Source organism: Peromyscus californicus, unplaced genomic scaffold (assembly GCF_007827085.1).
Source record: "Peromyscus californicus insignis strain IS unplaced genomic scaffold, ASM782708v3 Scaffold_11__1_contigs__length_118956290, whole genome shotgun sequence".
Classification (NCBI taxonomy): Eukaryota; Metazoa; Chordata; class Mammalia; order Rodentia; family Cricetidae; genus Peromyscus; species Peromyscus californicus.
In genome coordinates, this window is record NW_026294402.1 from 101220162 (window position 1) to 101239893 (window position 19732).

The window sequence follows — 19732 nt, forward strand, 5'->3', positions numbered from 1 at the left end:
CACACACACACACACACACACACACACACACACACACACACACACTGTGACGATCAGTCCCTGCGGCAACAAGGAGAAGTGACACTCTTTACAAAACCTGGGTGCAGAGCCCTGTCCCCTTGCAGCTGGCTGTTTAACAGGTCGTCTGCGGACACCTCCGGTTTGATGAGGACTTTGCAACCAGGTAACTCTAAAGTTACCAACTAGAGCCAAAAGAAAGTGGGCAGGAATAGCCATATAAACCAGGAAGACGGAGGAGTCCCCTCTAGGGAGTGTCTGTGCAGAGACCACACTGAACAGAGTGAGCTCTTAGGAGAGAATGCCCTAGGGGAACAGGAGACAAGCTCCAACTTCTGAACGGGAACAAGGCTGGCATGTTCTACTTGAGATACTTAATGACTGGCAGTGTCCAAGAGGACACTGGGAGGATTTGAAGGCTATGGCTACACCATGTAGGGTTGTGGACGTGGAGGTTGGGAGGGGTGGGCTGTCAGACTTGTTCTATGCGGTGGGGAGACCTTAGAAGATGACGACGAGAGAGTGGCATATTGGACAGCCAAGGGGAGCTGCCATCTAGCAGTGTTCCTGGTGACTTTATCCCAACTCTCCAGCCATGCAGGCTTTGCTGATCAGACACAGACACTGTTGTGGTCCAGGGCTCTCACATCTTCTGACCCTGTGAGTTCAGACACAGGCTGCTGATGTCACAGAACAAGCTCCTGTGGTGCTTTGTGTCTGTGGTCATTGTGCGGACTTGCTGCTGGACAGGGACGCCAGGTGGTTTGTGTCACAAAGACCCAATGCCAGCTGTTAGAAGACCTGATCAGTTCTTTATTGGCAAGGATATGCAGTCTGATATACGACAAACCTGTGACCCCAGAAAGATGTCAAGCCGCAGACTTAGTTTGTCCCCTGTGATTTCATAGCTGCCCTCAAAAAAGCCACGGGTATGGCAGTTATACCAGCGCCATGACACCTGGATGATGTGGGTGGCATAACGCAAGCGGCGGTACCTCTGGCGGACCTGCAGCATTCGGACCCAGGACTGAATAGTGACACAGGCCCTCGTTTCTCGTGCCATCCGGCACAGAGCCTCCATGCGTTTCCACTTGAGTGTCGTGGCCAGTGTCTGTCTCCACCAGCACTGGATGATCCAAGCATTGAGGGCAGCGGTCAGCAGCGTGCGCCGCACCAGGGTGCCTCGCCACCAGGCCTGGATCTTTTTGGCTGCCAGCTGTGGTGGTGGTTGTTTTGGCGGCGGCGGTCGTTTTGGCCGTGGTGGTTGTTTTTCCTTGGTCTGAGGGTGGGAAAATAAGAAAAGGTTATTCAGGCGTATCGCCGCTTAGCCCCGGGGTACTTTTGAAAGGGGTCTGATTCGAAGCCAATGGCAGTCACTTCCTCTCAAGTTGAGGAACCCTGATCAATCAACCCCTGACCCAGGAGACCAGGAAATAACGCCAGGACTATTTCCGTTCTGTTTCTGATCTTCTCTCTCTGCCATGCCAATTAATGAGCACACATCACCTTGTGCCCCGAGTCTCAACCTATAGAATGAGAACATTTGCTCAGTGTAGAGAAAGAACCTTGTGACTTAGAGGATCCATCTGGACTGGACCACATACAGGGCCCACAGCCTCCCGGAAGATCTTCTATTTGATGGGAAGCTAGCATTCTCTGCTCACTCTGCTCTCTCCTTCTCTACCTCAACCTGCAGCCTGATAACGCCACCTGTCAGGTCCTAATATTAAGCATCCTTGTCCATACAATTTGAGGTCTTTATCACTCTTACTTCTTTTGCTTTTAGTACCTTGCACTTCAACACACACCACACACACACACACACACACATACACACACACACACACACACACACACACACACACACACACACACACGAGATGCTCCTTCTGGTTGTGAGGTACCCTCTGACAACATGCAACCCAGACCCCGCCCTCAGCACTGTTCCTACTCTTGCAGGGTTCTCTTCCTCACACCCATCTTCATGCCTCAGTCCCTGCCTTTCTCAGGTCAGCAAGGCAGCTGGAGAAGACAGCGCAGGGGAGCAACCTCATCTCCGTCCATTCCAGTTTGGGATAAGGCAGCTGTTCATTCCAGCCAGCTGGAGACAGGCTTGGTTTCTGACAGTTGTTGACAGTGAACATCCCAACCCCCTTTCTCACACAAGGATCCTGTTTGGAGCATAAATTCCATGACTGCCTGAGGTGTAGGCCACAGAGAAGACCGCTATCAGTCTGGGTGACATCAATCAGGGATGTGACAGATCACAGGCTACCTCCAACCTCGAACCACCTACCTTTTTTTCAGGCGGAAGTGTGAGCTTTGGTTTTTCCTTTTTCTTTTTTGATTTTGGTTCTGATACTTCTTCCACAGGGGTTTTGTTGGATTTAACAATCTTTATAACAAGAGTTAAGGGGAAAGCTGTTAGTGGATTGTCCTTTACATAACTATGTCACTTTTAACACATGCCCAGTTTCCCTAGACACGGCCTCATATCCTGATTAACTAGAAATCAGCCAGCTTCTACAGCCTATAACCTACCCCGCACAGACAGCCCATGTTTGGAGATAGAGGTTCAAATCTCCCAGGTCTGCAGTTCCTTAAATTCCTCCATGGCTGGGGTTATGATGGAGCCATCATCTCAGGTCTATACTCCTCCAGCCACGAAGCTGGCAGGAAGAGTGAGGGAAGGGAGTCCATGATGATGTCATAAGGGTGCCTGTGATACAGGAATCATTCTAAGAGTTGGGTAGGATCCCATTCATTCCTACAGAAATTCCCAAAGTTGGGCTTTAAATGGGGGGTGGAGACAGAAGGTAATAGTTCTTCCACCCTGTTGGCAGAAGTGTCATCCAAACTACTATGGATGATGGTTCGGCAGTTTCCAATAATGCCAAATATGTATCCACCTATAACTCAAGGTCCCACTCCTGGGCAAAGGTGAAAGATTACAATATGTATCTTCAAAGTGTATACACATGGGTTGAGGGTGTAATAAGCTGGTAGAGCGCTTGCCAAGCAAGCATGAAGCCCTGGGTTCAATCCTCAGCATTGTATAAATGATATGGGTGTGTATACTTGTAATTCCAGCTCTCAGGAAGTACAGACAGATCAGGAATTCAAGGCCATGCTCAGCTATATTCAGCAACTTGAATGTATACACACACACACACACACACACACACACACACACACACACACACACACATGTATGACAGTGGCGGACAGAGGTAAGAAGCAGGCACATCTTCATTACGCATCCTGGACTATCTGTAAGGCTTGCGTTATTAGCTTCCTCAGAAAGCAGACACTTGAGGCCTGAAAACCATTAGGCCCTACCTAAGGCGCAAACCCCTTGGGCTGTTTTTTCTTTACCCTTGCAAGTGGCAGATCAGGGGCAGCCACTTGGGCAGAAACCGGGCCCCATCTCTATCTGTTCCTGGCTCTGGAAACCCCACCTGAAGGGCAGTTTGAGCAGAAAGGCTGGTAAGTAAGGCCTCAGACCCTGGTTCCCCTCAGAGGAAGTGCCCAGGGGTAAAATGAGGGATGCACTTGGAGTTTGTGGGAAGCTGATATAGGACTATGGGGGACTGCGGGGAGTGGTAGAGGCCATTTCAGGATGGGCCAATCAGCATGAAGTTAAGAGGTTGAGTAGTGCTTAAGGAGGAGACCCGGGAGATTGGCGGGGAGAAGCACAGGGGACCTGGGATGTGCAAGACGCATTTGTTGAATCTTAAAGGTGTTGGACAACCCCAAATGGAAGACTGGAGTCTCTTGATTTCCTTCTTTCTTTGGATCACAGCCCAGAAATTTTAAAATAATCGCTAGCATGAAAGCTCAGGTGGTAAAGTGTTTGCCCTACCGGTGTTAGGACCCTGTCTCCATCCCATCCCCACGGAGAATGCCAGGCGAGGCAGCACTGTCTTGTCATCCCAGCACTGGGAAGGCAGACACAGCAGATTCCTTGGGCCAGCCTAACTTACTTGGGGAGTTCCAGATAAGGAGAGACCCGGTCTCAAAAAACATGGTGAAGAATTCCTGAGGATTCCTGAGGTTGACCTCCAGCCTTCAAACACATGCACACCCACACACATACACATGCACACCCACACACATACACATGCACACACACACATACACATACACACACACATACACATGCACACACACACACATGCACACACACACATACACATACACACACACATACACATGCACACACACATACACACACACGCACACACACATGCACATGCACACCCACACACATACACATACACATGCACACACACACAGATGAGCGCATGCACATTTTTCTTTAGTTCACTCATGAAGAAAAATCTCAAGCCGTCTGATCAGTTCTCTCAGTCACCTTTAGCAGGAGACACAACCATCATTGAGCACACGGTTATCAGAAATTCGGGTCCCTCCTTCCTGCATGTTTATCCTTTATTTTTTAGCTTCCTGCTTGCTGTGTTAACTAAATTGTTGTATGCTGAGTCAGAGCAAACAGCAAAGTCTTACTATTTTTTTTATTTTTTGAGGCAGGGTCTCACTCTGTAGCCCAGGCTGGCCGGTCTTACGATTAATCGATGGCTGCTCCAAGCCCAAGGTTTGTTTGTTTTTGTTTTGTTTTGTTTTTTAAATGTGGATTCTGGAGATCAAACTCAGGTCCTCAGGCTTTCATGGGAAGCACTTCAATTCACCGTGCTAATTCCTAAGGCCCACAGGTTCTGTTTTAAAATCCAGCCCTTCTAGCTAGTGTTTTTTGATTGGGGAATTGGGAGCATTAATATTCAGAGGGTATTAATTCCTGTCATTTTGTTGGTTTTTGTAGTGTTTGGTTTTCTGTTCCTCATTCACTTAACTACTGTTCTGCATGGCTTCTGCTTCCCTGCAGACTCATGGATGTGTTTATCTTTCTCTTTGGTCTGGAGGATGTCTTCAGTATCTTCTGGAGGTCTGGCTTGCTGGTCATGGGCTTGTTCAGTCTGCGTTCGTTACTCCTTCAGTCCTGACAGTGTTGCTGGGTATGGTGGTCTAGGTCGGCAGCTGTGTTCTTTCACAACTTGAAATACATCACTCCAAACCCTCCTAGCTTCTAAATTTTCTGTTGCGAATTCTGCTCTTACTCTGATGAGCCCACCTTTATATGTGGGTTAGGGGTTTTCTCTTGCAGTTTTCAATATATTTTATTTGTTCCCTGTATTTAGCATTTTAACTATAATATGGTATGTACTGTACTTTTCTGGTCTTATTTCTTTTGTTCTAAATGCCTCTTATCCTTACCTGGATAAACTTCTCCTTCCTAGCCTTGGGAAACTTGCTCTTACAGTTTAATTGAAAATGTCTTTTTTTTTCTGGTTTTTTGAGACAGGGGTTCTCTGTGTAGTTTTGGTGCCTGTCCTGGCTCTCACTGTGTAGACCAGGCTAGCCTCGAACTCACAGAAATCCACCTGGCTCTGCTTCCTAAGTGCTGAGATTAAAGGCGTGTGCCACTGCCACCCGGCTGAAAATGTCTTTTACACTTTGGGCATTAAATTTTTCCTCTGTGCTCACCATTCATGAACTTGGTCATGTCATAGTGTCCAACAGATCTTGCATATTACATTTGTATGTTTTTATTTGTCTTTGTCATTGACTGGATATTCCAGTTCCTCTACCTTGTCTTCAAGCCCTGATACTCTGCCCTGCTTGTGACCCACTCTATTGGTGAGACCTTCACGGGGCTTTGCATTTGACTAACCATTTCCAGCATTTTGGCTGTATTTCCTTCACTCTTTCTCTCTATTGAACTTGATTTTCTTATCTTGTGTTGACTTCCTCCCTTCATTCATCTGTTTGTATTCTCATTTACTGAGGAAGGAAAGTGGGAAGGAAAAAAAATCACAGTAAGACTAGTGGTTTGTTTTGGGGTCATAGAGGAAAAAAGCAGAGGAGCGGAACATAAGTAGAGAGGGAATGATATCAACAAGAGCAGAGGCACTTTTGACTAAAGGGAGGATGAAAAGCAGTGATCACGGAGCATAGAAGAAGCCAACTCTCAGGAAGCTGCAGCACAGAGACACCATAAACCCGGCCAGTCTCTGTTCCTTGGGAGTGGACAATGAAAAAGGAGAGAAGAATGGAAAAAAGAAAGGAGGAGGAAGAGGAGGAGGAGGAGGAGGAGGGGAGGAGAGGGAGGAGGAAGGGGAGGAGGTGGCAATGCAGGAGAAGTAGATAGATGTGAAGGAGAGAGCTGAAGGGAGGTGTAGCGTGTGAGCACTCTCGTGTCTGCTGGCTTCCGTCTCTTGGCACGCCTTCCCTGACACAAGTCTCTCTCGCTTCGGGCATTCCTTGTGAGTGTGTCAGTGCACACAGTACTTTCAGTGTCCCTTAAATTCCAAATGGTTGGCACTAGAGCAGTGATCGTTTTTTAATCTTTTAATCTTTTATTAAATTTGTCCTCTGTCAATTTCATACCCTCATATACCACATTCTGATCACTGTGGATCTTCTTTTGAGAGATCAGGTTACAGATGCTGGTCTGGTCCATAGGTAGTGTTTCGAGGCAGCATCTCAGATCTGGATACATTCTTCTGGAGTCTAGATGAGAATGCAAGCCTTGCTCTATAGTCGGACTTTCTTTGGACCTCCAGCTCCTAAATAAGGACATGGAGACTTCTTATTAAGTATGAAAGCTTAGCCTTAGCTTAGGCTTGTTCCCAACTAGCTCTTAAAACTTAAATTAACTTGTTTATATTAATCTGCTTTCTGCCAAGTGACTCGTTACCTCTCCTCCATATTGTTCATCCCACTTTATCCGTGTCTGGCTGGTGAATCCCACCTCTCTTCTTCCCAGAGTTCTTCTCTCTCCCTGGAAGTCCTGCCTATCCCCTCCTGCCTAGCTATTGGCCATTTAGATCTTTATTAAACCAATCAGAAGGTGCCTTGGCAGAGATACATCTTCACAGTGTACAAAAAGATTATCCCACAATATTTCCCTCTTTTTGTCTGAATAAAAAGGAAAAAGTGTTAACTCTAACACAGTAAAACTGTATACAATAAGAACAATTATCAGGTAAGAATTACATTCACAACGTCCAGTTCATCTGTATTTGACAACTTTGGAGAAAGTATTCTATTATCTATCCTATCTTGACAAGTCCAAAGTTTTGTACCTAGATCACTTTCTATCATATCTGTATTACCAGCCAAAAAATATCATTTTAGACCTTAAAACACTTTCTTAGATAAACAACTTAAGCTTTTTCATCCCTCAATCTTTATAAACTTTACATCTTCTTTGTGAGTTTCTTTTCTGAACTTAATAACAAGGAAAACTGTAAGACTATCTAGTCTTCAACCCTCATCAGAGATCCAAGAAAGATAAAATATTACCTGAGTAAACAAGAAGTGCAGAGCAAGCAACTTCCAAAAACTATAGAAATGACAGAGACATCTGGCTGCCTGGACAGTCACCCAAGTTTCCTCTGCAACATTAGAGCATCCACCCTCAGCCTACAGGCCTAAAATTTCTATGAAGGAGAAATTTTGAAGGACTGGCCTACCTTGTCTTGGCAAAATTCAGCAGTCAACTTCCTTTGTGTCCGCTTGTCCAATTTGGACAGCATTCTGTCAGCAGTTGAGGCAATGATAGTTTCTTTCCCAGTGGCTAGCTTTGCCACATTGAAAGCAAACTCCATATGGAGGTTCTTTTCAGTGCCCATCATCTTCTCTGAAGTAGATTGGTGCTGCCAGGAGCAGATATATCTCACAGTCATGAAAAGCCCTGTGTTATTAAAACATCTTAAATGCCATAGTCTATCGATCTCTGAAGTGTTTGATGACCACCTAATCTAACTACTAATCTGCATTTCTTAATTATCCTAAACAGTTTGTAATAATAGCTTCCAAGTAACTACTAACCTGCATTTCTTTCTTTCTTTTCTTTTTTTTTTTTTTTGTTATTGGTTTTTTGAGACAGGGTTTCTCCGTGTAGTTTTGGTGCCTGTCTTGGATCTCGCTCTGTAGACCAGGCTGACCTCGAACTCACAGAGATCCACCTGGCTCTGCCTTCCGAGTGCTGGGATTAAAGGCGTGCGCCACCACCACCCAGCTGGGTGTCATGTTCTTAAAATTACTTCCTGTTGTCAGGGGACCCTGAGAAAATTGAGATAATGGTCAAGTCCTGGGAGAGCTAGCTCTATCATTTGTTGCCCAGTCTCTGTGAGATGAGAAAATGCAGGACTTAACTGAAAGTCCTGGCTGGAGTAGTCTATGAGGCTGGACCATCTCAGCTAGCCACTTTGAAGTTGCTCTGGATGCAGATTTTTTAGGAAACTGCAACAGAGGCATTCTGTGAGGCTGGATCACCTGGGCTACTTGTCTTGTCTTCATTAGTGTCTGGTCCTTTCATTCTGAAAACATATAAAAATTTAAAGGTAACACACATATCTACATTAACACAAGTATGGAATGTGCAGTGTGTATAAATCAGCTAAAGATGATTTTCTGCTCTAAGTTTGAGCAGGTAAAAGTCATCTGTCAACTTCATAAATCCATTTGGACTATATAACCAAACCTCTATCTATGTCATATGAAAGGATGGCATGTAATAATAAGGCATGATGACTTCATGTTTCATCTAGCTCAGAGCTGTTCTCATGTAGAGGGATCGGCATGTACGTCACCTGTCTTGTAGATTTTCTTGGTTTCGTCCTTTATGTCTGCAGCCAAGATTTTCAGGAGGTCTCCCTTAGTCAAATTTGATCTTTATTAATTCTGAGGAAATTCATAGCTTTTCATTTCCTGTGGAAACAAAGGTATAACCTATCGCCCAATGCAACACATTTCTGACTTCCATTATGAAGTTAAGACATCCTTAAAATATATAGACTAGTTTAATTTAGCAGTTTTGTTTTTTACAGTCCAATGTCTCTCAGCAGCTGTTGGTTCTTTGTTCATTAGCATTTTAAAAATTTAAAACAATAAAGCACTATATAGGATCCAGACACCTTGTGTTATAATATTTTCCATTTTTATGTGGCTTATTTTTTATATCTTTACTTTATATTTACTTTATATTTTATATAAATAAAGTCCTTTACTATATACTTTACTCTCTCTAAAAACTTTATCATTTTAAAACTATTTATTTATCATTTATTCATTATTTTTTATGACTTCTATACCCTTTTTCTTTTCTTCCTTCGCCACCTAAGCGCATTTTCTGTACCTGTTCAGAGTTTGTTTTTTTTTCTCTTTGGACCTGGTTTTCTATGCTCCTGCAGCTGGCACATGGTGCTAGTAGCTAGCTTTGCCCTCCTCGGGTTGGTCCAGCAGGCCACCACACTGGCTCTGGGCTGCTGCTTGACTCTCAGCGAGAGCCTAGCCTCACGGCTGTCGGTACCAGCTGGAACCTGCATTTACCCACCCCAGCTCTGGGAGTTACTGGGCCTCACACTGTGGCAGGCCCTTGTATCTGGTCTCCCACCAGGTAGCACACCAGCTGCTCTGTGCTTGAATATATGTGCCCAACATTGGACGCTAAATAGAGTCAGACTCTCTTTGGACTTCCAGCTTCCAAATAACGACATGGAGGCTTTTCATTAATTATTAATAAAAGTCTTAAGTTAGGCTTATTCCCAACCAGCTCTTTTTTTCTTTTTTTTTTTTTTTTTTTTATATGCATTGGTGTTTTGTCATGGGTTTTGGGTCCCTTGGAATTGGAGTTAAAGAGAGTTGTGAGCTGCCATGTGGGCGCTGGAAATTGAACCCAGGTCCTCTAGAAGTCGGTGCACTTAACCACTGAGCCATCTTTCCAGCCTCCCAACTAGCTCTTAAAACTTAAATTAGCCCTTTATATTAATCTACATTCTGCCACATGGCTTGTTACCTCTCCTCCATACTATACATCCCACTTCCTCCATGTCTGGCTGGTGAATCCCACCTCTCTTCTTCCCGTAGTTCCTCTCTCTCCCGGAAGTCCCGCCTATCCTCTTCTGCCTACTGGCCCTTCATCTCTTTATTAAACCAATCGGAAGGCGCCTTGGCAGAGATGCATCTTCACAGTGTAAAAAAGATTATCCCACCACACTGCTTCTGTGTCATCCTCCCCAAGCTTAGAGCCTGGGTGAACTTCTTTCCAGACTCTGGCTCTGACCAGGTTCCCAGCTCACTAAATGCTGCAGGCCGCAGGAATATATCATAAGAACTCAGCTGGTTATGGCAAAGTCACTACCTGGAGGAATCAGGGAATCCTCCAGAGGAAGCCAAATCCCAAGGAGTTTTTGGTGTTACTTGACTTGTTATATATCAGCTGTCTTCTGTTATGAAAATCATGTGTACCTTCATAGTTTTCCCAATTGACTTTTCCCTAAGAAGGGCTAACAGTGTGGACTGATCACTCTCTGGACATACACATTCCAGGTATTTGGAGAAGAGCCTCAGGAAAGGCTTTCTCTGGAATCAGATAACTCCCTTGGCCACTTTCAAGGACTAGCAGTAATAACAGTCCACATGCAAGTCTCCTGATTTAAGGTAAATTCCACAAGGAGACACCACCTAGGTCAGGTGGACGTTAAGTAATAGCTTTACACAATTTAGCTCGGACCCTCCTTTCTTACAGTCTTACTAACTTTATAGACCTCTAACTCCTTACTTAACCACTTCTAGGAATATTTAGATAACCTTCTGTGCTGATAGCTATGCTCAGCCAGAACCCCAGTTCAAGCTTCCCTGTAATTATTGTCATTGACAGCATCAGGCCAGGTCCATCCCCAGATGGAGGAAAGTACCTTATCAGAGATACTTCTGTACTCTCTAAGAACAGACTTAAGCATCCAGGCTACCTGTTTGAGAAGGCCTAGCGGATGTGCCAATTAAGCTCTACTTCCTCCTTTCCCAAATCTTACCTCCAGTTCCAGATCTCCCTTTAACTATCACCAGAAGCATCTAGCTGTACACAGGTTGCCTAGCGACTGAGCACACTTTCCCCCACCCTGCAGAAAAATGGCAGATAGCTTGGACAGATAGGAGCCACAGGAAAAAAGAAGACAATTTTATTTTCTCCCATTGACCTAGCAACTTATAGATTCTTAAAATTTTCTACCAATCACGTTTAAGATTATAGTTGAGCACATAAGAGCCCTCTTTCTAGATATTACCTGAATTTAGCCTTTAGTTAATTCATTTCCCCATTGGTCACTTCCTTTGGGGTTGCAAATGATAATTAACGGTTATTGCCTCTCAATGTGATTCTTATCACCCCTCCATTTGACCCTGGAAGCCTGGCTTTATATACCAGGACTTCCAGGGCACGGGGAGTCGGAGACGAGAAAAGAGAATGGAAGAACTAGACGGGTAAGAACTTGAGAGGAACAAACTGAGATGGGGAAGAACTAGGTTGTAGGGCTAGAAGAGAGTACCAGAGGAACGAGATGGAAGATGAGGAAGAGTCAGATGAGGAAGTACTAGCTGGGTAAGAACAAAATGAAAAGGACCTAGATGAGGCAGAGTTAAGACAAGAGAATTAAGATAGAACTTAGAGGGAGCAGTAGGTAAGTATAGAGAGAAATCAGGCAAGAAAGGAGCTAGACATGAGAATAGAACTGAAGCTGGGTATAAAGGATGTTATGCCAGAGGAATTAAAGCAAGTGGACTATAGAGCTCGGTGTGCTGAGATTCTATTTCCCGAAAATAGTCCTCGCCGTTAGTAGTTCTCTCTCCTGAGCCCCTGGGATGTATAATATTAAGGCTGGTCCCGTTAATATTATACAAGAACTAAATTCTTTGTAGCTCTTATTCCAAGTTTCTTTCCTATAATCTCACAGTCCTGTTGTCTACCCTTTAGTGTACAGTCCCATGACGCCGTGGTGTGGGTTGCCTGGGCCACTGACAGGGAAGGGGTCTACGTACATACTTATTTATTTATTATCTTTTTAAGAACTTCATATATAAGCAGTGCACCTAAATAATTCCAGTCTCCCCCTCTCTCCATCTCCTCTTGTACCCCTCCCCTGCTCCCAAAGTCATGACCTTTACAGGAGTGTTTCCAAATTGCCACTGCTCCATTGAATGCTGGGTTTTGAACACAAAGTGCTGAGCACCCAGGGCCAAGAAATGCCCCCTAATTTTCTATTCCTTAAAAGCACAGTGCAGCTGGGCAATATGGCACATGCCTTTAATCCTGGCACTCAAAGATACAGGCAGATCTCTGAGTTTGAGGCCAGCCTGGTCTACAGAGTGAGTTCCAGGCCAGCCAGGGCTACACAGAGAAACCCTGTCTCAAAACCAAAACTCAAGCCAGAACAAAAAGCACAGGGCTGATTTTCTGAACCTCCCTGTGTTAAGTTGTGACTCCTGTGTCTGCTCTTGGGAGTTCCCGGGGGTGGGGGATGGGGGCAGGAGTAGGGAACACTTCACTTTAAACCAATCCCTCTGGGACATGCTCTGGACTTGCCCTCTTACTGTATTGTTTCCTGTTTCCTGTCTCAGCTGAAGGGACCACCCACCTGGATAGCTATTCCCCAGCTTTCCCCAGTCTATTACCTGGAGACAGTCTCCTAACCAGAATTCTTTCTATTTCTGTGGTCTACAGCATTCCAACATTTAACGAGAGTTATGATAGATAACATGTCAGGACATCTCAGATTTCTAGAACACTCATCTCAACGTCATACACATGCAGTGTAATTTAAAGAAGGTTTAATATCACTTATTTCACAATTATTCTCACAGATTGTAACAGTAAGCCTCATTAGTTCAATTCTTTTCCAAATATTTTATATACTTATTTTTCAAATAATTATGTGTATGAATGTTTGCCTGCATGTATATACAAATATCATGTGTATACAGTGCCTCATAGGCAAGAAGAGGGTGTCAGATCCCCAGAATGGAGCTGACAGGTGGTTGTGAGCCACTATATGGTTACTGGGAATCAAACCCAGGTTCTCCACAAGAGCAGCAAGTGCTCCTAACTACTGAACCTCTCTCCAGCCACTGTCTTTTACAAATCATTGGAGACACTCTGAAGCCTCTGGAACCTTCCAAACTTAGTTTGAGATCAAAAGACTTGATTTGGAAAGATTTGTCAAAAGTGTCAGAAGGTTTAAACCATTTCCTTAGGGTCTGGATAGATGGCTTAATGGTTAAGAGCACTTGTTGCTCTTGGAAAGGATCTAGGTTTCGTTCCCAGCACCCACTTGGTGGCTCATAACCAGAGGATCAGATGCCCTCTTCTAGCCTCTAAAGGCACTGGACACGTGTTGTGCACAGATATGCATGCAAACAAAACACCTATACATATAAAATAAAAATAAATCTAAATTTCTTTATAATTTCACTAAACAGGATCATAGTCATTTTGAAACAGGCAAAAGCAGAAAAATTATATATTTGTAAGATACAATACACAGTGCTTTAGAAATTAAGGGTCTCATTTTGTGTTAAATCTTAAGTCTATGAGAACTGAGGAAAAGCAGAGGGAACTTCTCAAATATTATAAAGGACCAGCCTTAACAATCTTCTTCCTAGGGGCCCAGAAGAGAAGCTATGAATGGCGAGAACTACTTTCGGGAAAAGAATCTAAGTACACCGAGCTCTTAGTCTGTCTACTTTATTCCTCTGGAGTAAAATTCTATCTACACAGCTCCAGTTCTGTTCTCGTGCCCAGCTCCTTTCTTGCCTGATTTCTCTCTACCTGTATCTACTGTTCCCTCTAAGTTCTATCTTGATTCTCTCATCTTAGTTCTGCCCCATCTTGGTCTTTCTCATCTCGTTCTTACCCATCGTCCTCATCTTCCATCTCATTCTTCTAGTTCTTCATCTAGTTGTCTAGTCAAAATCCTTTAAATCCTCCCTCAGTCTCTGAGGTTTACAGTTATACACCCCTACAATAGCAGTGCTCTAGCCAAAGCAAGGTCATCAGGCTTGAATTCTTACAGGGTCCTAAAGGCAGACAAGAGTTTTCCTCAGGCAGTGACCGTCAGGCTTTCTTTTACAACCCAAAAGGGGAGTAGTAAAGGAGGAGGTCAACTGAGGGCTAAGATCAGTTGTTAATATATCAGAAAGGGAATTTATGTGTTCAATCTGAAAGGACCAAGCAGATGCCATAACAGGCTGTCAGTCTTCTCTCAGAGATCAGGCCTCAATTTCAGTTTCCTGAGACTTGAGCAAGCAGTTTCTGGGAGGGCCATGAACAGAAGACTGCTCAAAGTTTAGCCAGATGTTTACTTTCTGGGGCCCCTCACCAACTTAGAGTTATGTGCAGTACGTGCTTGACCAGCCAGCCCCCATGGTGGCTCAAGGACAAAGCCTGGGACTTGTGCTGGACTGCCCCCAAAGTAATAAATTGTAATCACCAACCAGTAAATTCAAAGGTTACATACCCTCACCCGTGCAAAACTCCCCCAACCCCCCTGAAGGGCTTGTGGATTTTGCCTTTAAAAAGCTAGCCACACAAAGAAAAAGCAAGTTCCTCCTGGCCTCACGACTACGAGTGAGTGCTTTGGATCGAGCTTCCCTGTCCGCGGCTTGTAAACAGAAATAAACCATGCTAATTGCATTCTGAACCTAAGGTCTGTGGTGGTTTGTCTTTGGGGTCCCAATCTGGGCATAACAAATCTACATTCCTAGAGGTGGTTAGGTAAATGTTAGGAGTCTATAATGTTAGTATAAATACCACTAAGGCTGTGTAAGAAAGAAGAGTCTGAGTTTAATTTACCTTAATTCAGGAGGACGTTTGGCCTTGGATGCTTGATAGGTATTTCAGATAAAATACACTGTTATGAGTTCTTGGAGGCATACATAGCATACAAGAAAATCATTGCAGGAATCAGCTAACAAATATACAAAAGCTGAAATACCACCAAGACTTCTTAAGCCATTGCTTGACCTTCAGAAAAGTCCTTGACCTTTCCAAGTAGTAGCTTTTGTGATGGAGCTGGATTCCATTCCATGTTCCTGTGGCTTGCAGCAGGAACTAACAGCATTACATGTGGTATTTTCAGTGTTTCTTGTTGCATGGAGACTTACTAGAGACTAGGGAAGAGGGGATGACCCCCATCAAAATACCTAGAATTTCCTTTCTCAGAAATCTTTTTAGGTAACTGAAGTGGTCCTAAACTACTTTCAGGCATGTGCCACTGATGAAGCGGTGATTTGCTCTGACATTCCTCATGACTGGCGTCCTCTACTTTAGTAAGAATGAAGAGGAAGAGGAGGAGAAAGGGCAGTAGGAGTAGAGAAACATCTAAAGAGATGATTCAGATGAGCTGAGACAACCACGTCTACTGAGTTCATTGGCTCCAAGAGAATTGTCCCGGAGTGGCGAGGAAGTTATTCCTAGAAAGCAGGGTTTCATCCTTGATGGAGCTACAAATCCAGGTCCTGTGTAGAATCAACAATTGTGTATTTATGTGCTAAAGAAATGCTTATTGTGACTGTTAAAGGTAAGTGCAACCCAATTAAAATTTTCAAATCCTTGAATAGGCAGGCATTTGTTCAAATAGATACTCTACAGATGGCCACTAGTCATATAAGGATGCTCAAAACCTTTAGTTTTACAATCTCATGACTGGTGGGGTTGTAAACTGCTAAGTGTTCATAGTGACATTATTTATGAGCCCAAATGCAAGCAACCTGACCGTCAAGCATTGAGGGTAAAACTGTGATGTATACACACATCAGAATGTTATACAGCAGTTAATGTTCAAGGATGATCTATAGTTGCTGTCCTGAAACTTGCTCTGTAGACCAGGCTGGCCTTGAACTCAGAAATCCACCTGCTTCTGCCTCCTGATTGCTGGGACTAAAGGCATGCACCAGCATGCCCAGCTTCATTGCTACTTCATAACTGATTTTTCTACTGCTACGAATCATAATGTAAATATCTGATATGTGAACTCCCAAAGGAGCCAAGACCCACAGGTTGAGAACCACTGCCCTGGGGGAACAGGAGACAAGCTCTAAATTCTGAACGGGAACAAAGCTGGCATGTTCTACTTAATGACTGGCAGTGTCCAAGAGGACACTGGGAGGATTTGAAGGCTATGGCTACACCATGTAGGGTTGTGGACGTGGAGGTTGGGAGGGGTGGGCTACCAGACTTGTTCTATGCGGTGGGGAGACCTTAGAAGATGACGACGAGAGAGTGGCATATTGGACAGCCAAGGGGAGCTGCCATCTAGCAGTGTTCCTGGTGACTTTATCCCAACTCTCCAGCCATGCAGGCTTTGCTGATCAGACACAGACACTGTTGTGGTCCAGGGCTCTCACATCTTCTGACCCTGTGAGTTCAGACACAGGCTGCTGATGTCACAGAACAAGCTCCTGTGGTGCTTTGTGTCTGCGGTCATTGTGCGGACTTGCTGCTGGACAGGGACACCAGGTGGTTTGTGTCACAAAGACCCAATGCCAGCTGTTAGAAGACCTGATCAGTTCTTTATTGGCAAGGATATGCAGTCTGATATTCGACAAACCTGTGATCCCAGAAAGATGTCAAGCCGCAGACTTAGTTTGTCCCTTGTGATTTCATAAGTGCCCTCAAAAAAGCCACGGGTATGGCAGTTATACCAGCGCCATGACACCTGGATGATGTGGGTGGCGTAACGCAAGCGGCGGTACCGCTGGCGGACCTGCAGCATTCGGACCCAGGACTGAATAGTGACACCGGCCCTCGTTTCTCGTGCCATCCAGCGCAGGACCGTCAGCCGTCTCTTCTCCAGCGTTCTGGCCAGTGTCTGTCTCCACCAGCACTGAATGATCCAAGCATTGAGGGCAGCAGTCAGCAGCGTGCGCCGCACCAGGGTGCCTCGCCACCAGGCCTGGATCTTTCTGGCCTTCAGTACTTTGTTAGATGAAGGCTGTGGAAATGGGTGTTGGGGGTCTAAAGTGAAGAGTGGTTTTGGTTTTCAGGGGTGTAGCTACTGGTAAGTTTACCTTGAACTATGTAAACAAATGCCTCCTCGTGTGGTCACACACACACACACACACACACACACACACACACACCCCCACGGGAGATGGTGAGGGATGAGAGAGATTAAGAAAGAGTATGTGATCAAAGTACATTATATATATTTGCATGACAAAAGAATAAAGATATAAGAGAAAGCCTCTAGAGATCATATTCCCCACAGTATTCTCAGAAGATGCCCTGATCCTATGTCACTAACCACGGATGCCTCTCAAGTTCTCGAGCACTGGGCAGGGCAACAGAACGAGCCACGAAAGCGGGAAGGCACACTACCTCTGGTCTCCTTTGTCTGCCGTATCAGTTAATGAACAATCAGCACCTTAACTTCTGAGTCCCTATGCCCCCATTTATAGCACGTGCTACATTCACTCTTGTAAGTTTTTTTTTTTTTTTTTTTATGTTGTGTCTACACGTATGTTTGCACCATGTGTGTGCCTGGTGTGTGTCCTCAGAGGTCAGAAAAGGACATCAGGTCCCTAGGAAATGGAGTTACAGACAAGTGTAAGCTGCCATGTGGTTGCTGGAAACTGAACTCAAGGCTTCTGGAAGAGCAGCCAGTGCTCTTAACCACTGAGCCGTCTCTCCAGGCCCTCACTTAGGTGTCTGTGAACCTGGCTGGCCAATTTAGAGTAAGGCCTTGCAGTTCACAGGATCTTTCTGGGCAGGACCACATACTGAGGTCGAGGCTTCCTAGCAGGAACTTGGCATTCTTTATTCACTCTGCCTTCTCTTCCTCTACCGCAGTTCCCAGCCTGCTCCCTCCCCCGGTTAAGTCCTAATATTAAATTTATCTCCCCACACAACTTGGGGTCCTGACCTCATCTGTTTCTTTTACTTCCCAAACCTTAAACTTCAGTTAACACAGTCATACATGCACACGCAAGTACACACACATGCATGTGTACACATACCCATACTCTTACACAATCCTGGATGTATGAGTTCATCTGTTTAGATATGTTCCCCAAACACAGATCTCACACCCCACTCCCAGTTCACAGATCATTGTTGTCACTCTCTGGGGCTTCCCTCCACACTAGTCATCATGTCTCAGGCAGATAAGAAGACGGTCAAAGAAGAGCAACCTCCCTCCAACCCAGCTTTGGACAGAGAAACTGGTTTCTTGGTTTCTGATGGTTGCTCTGAGTGACAAGCAGCATCCCAATATCTTGCTCACCCAGATCTGTGTGGAACATAAATTCCATGACCATTCTGTGTTGTAATAATGGAGAAGAGCACCGTGGGCTGATATAGGTCAGAGATGTCACAGCCCAGGGGTACCTCCAACCTTGAGGCCTGGCACCACCTACCTTGGAAGAGGATGGAAGAATTGGCTTTTTTTTCGGTTTTAGTTCCTTTGTTGTTGCTGACACTGGTAGCTCCCCGATCATGTAGATTTCATCAATCGTGATTTCACAGCAACCATCCCCCCTCTATAACCAGAGTTAAAGGAGACATCTGTGAGCCGATTATTATTTGAACAATTACATAACCATTTAAACACATGCCCAGTTCCCCCAGCGTCCCTAGACACAGGACTTATTTCCCGATTAACTAGAAATCCACCTTCTATAACCTACAACTTACACTACAGTGAGAGCCCATGTTTGGAGATAGATGGTTCAAATCTCCCAGGTCTGCAATCCCTTAAATTACCCCATGGCTGGGGTTATGATGGAGCCATCATCTCAGGTCTATACTCCTCCAGCCATGAGGCTGGCAGGAAGAGTGAGGGAAGGGAGTCCATGATGATGTCATAAGGGCGCCTGTGATACAGGAATCAGAATGGCTTCTAAGAGTTGGATAGGATCCCATTCATTCCTACAGAAATTCCCAAAGTTGGGCTACAAGATCGGGATGAAGCAACGCTGCTTCATTGACTAAAGGTGGAAGATCTTAGTTACTTTGATCCAGTTGAAATTATTAAAATTCGTACAGTCTGACATATCAACAGAGGTTTCTATACATGGATCAGTCACACAGTGGATCTAAATAATGAGCCTATGACAAGATGCGTAGCAGGTGTTTTGCAGAGGGAGATTCATGAATGGCTCCTGAAAATATGTCCATCCTAGAGAAATGAGATAAGAAACATGGGCAGCCTTAAAGGGGGGTGGAGGAAAAAGTAATAGTCTCCTGTTCTGTTGGCAGAAGTGACCCAAACTACTACTGTGGAAGATGGTTTGGCAATTTCCAATAATGCCAAATATGCATCTGCTCTGTAACTCAAGGTCCCACTCCTGGGAACAGATGAAAAATGAAACTGTGTCTTCACAGTGTGTGTGCCCAGGCTAAGGTCTGTAGTATGGACGGTACAGTGCTTGCCTAGGAAGCCCTGGGTTCAATCCCCAGCATTCTGTAAACTTAATGTGGCTGTGCATACCTGTAATCTCCGCACCCAGGAGGTAGAGACAGGATCAGAAGTTCAAGGCCATCCATTCTCAGTAACGTATACCAAGTTTGAGGCTCTCTTGGTTATAGCAGACACTATCTTAAAATTACACACACACACACACACACACACACACACACACACACACACACACACACACGACACATGGCTGACAAGACGTCTCAGTGAGTCAGCTCCGTGAGTCAAGTGCTTGTCATACAAGTCCAAGGACCTGAGTTCAATCCCCAGATCCCATGAAAACGTGAAAGGTGAGAACTGAATCCACAAAACTGTCCCATGACGTCCACACGTGCACCATAGCATGCTCTTCGCCAACGCACAATGAGAAAAAAGTGTGTGCA

At 44.8% G+C, this 19732-nt stretch overlaps 1 protein-coding gene across 1 annotated transcript; it reads right to left on the bottom strand.

Annotated features, from left to right (window-relative positions):
* Positions 1-548: 548 nt before the first annotated feature.
* Positions 549-18583, bottom strand: LOC128105482 (uncharacterized). Its single transcript, XM_052730677.1, has 4 exons — positions 18566-18583; positions 16482-16865; positions 16289-16373; positions 549-1341 (listed from the first exon to the last, which is right to left on the bottom strand). The coding sequence occupies exons 1-4, from the start codon at positions 18581-18583 to the stop codon at positions 824-826; spliced, it is 1005 nt and encodes a 334-aa protein (XP_052586637.1). The 3' UTR covers positions 549-823.
* Positions 18584-19732: the final 1149 nt, after the last annotated feature.

What these genes read in the sequence shown, in the direction of transcription:
- LOC128105482 (XM_052730677.1), bottom strand. An exon ending in ACATCTTTCTGGGATCACAG is followed by an intron (nt 16,374 to 16,481) that starts GTTTGTCGAATA and finishes GTCCCTGTCCAG; the next exon opens with CAGCAAGTCCGCACAATGAC. An exon ending in CCTGTGTCTGAACTCACAGG is followed by an intron (nt 1,342 to 16,288) that starts GTCAGAAGATGT and finishes CCCGGGGCTAAG; the next exon opens with CGGCGATACGCCTGAATAAC.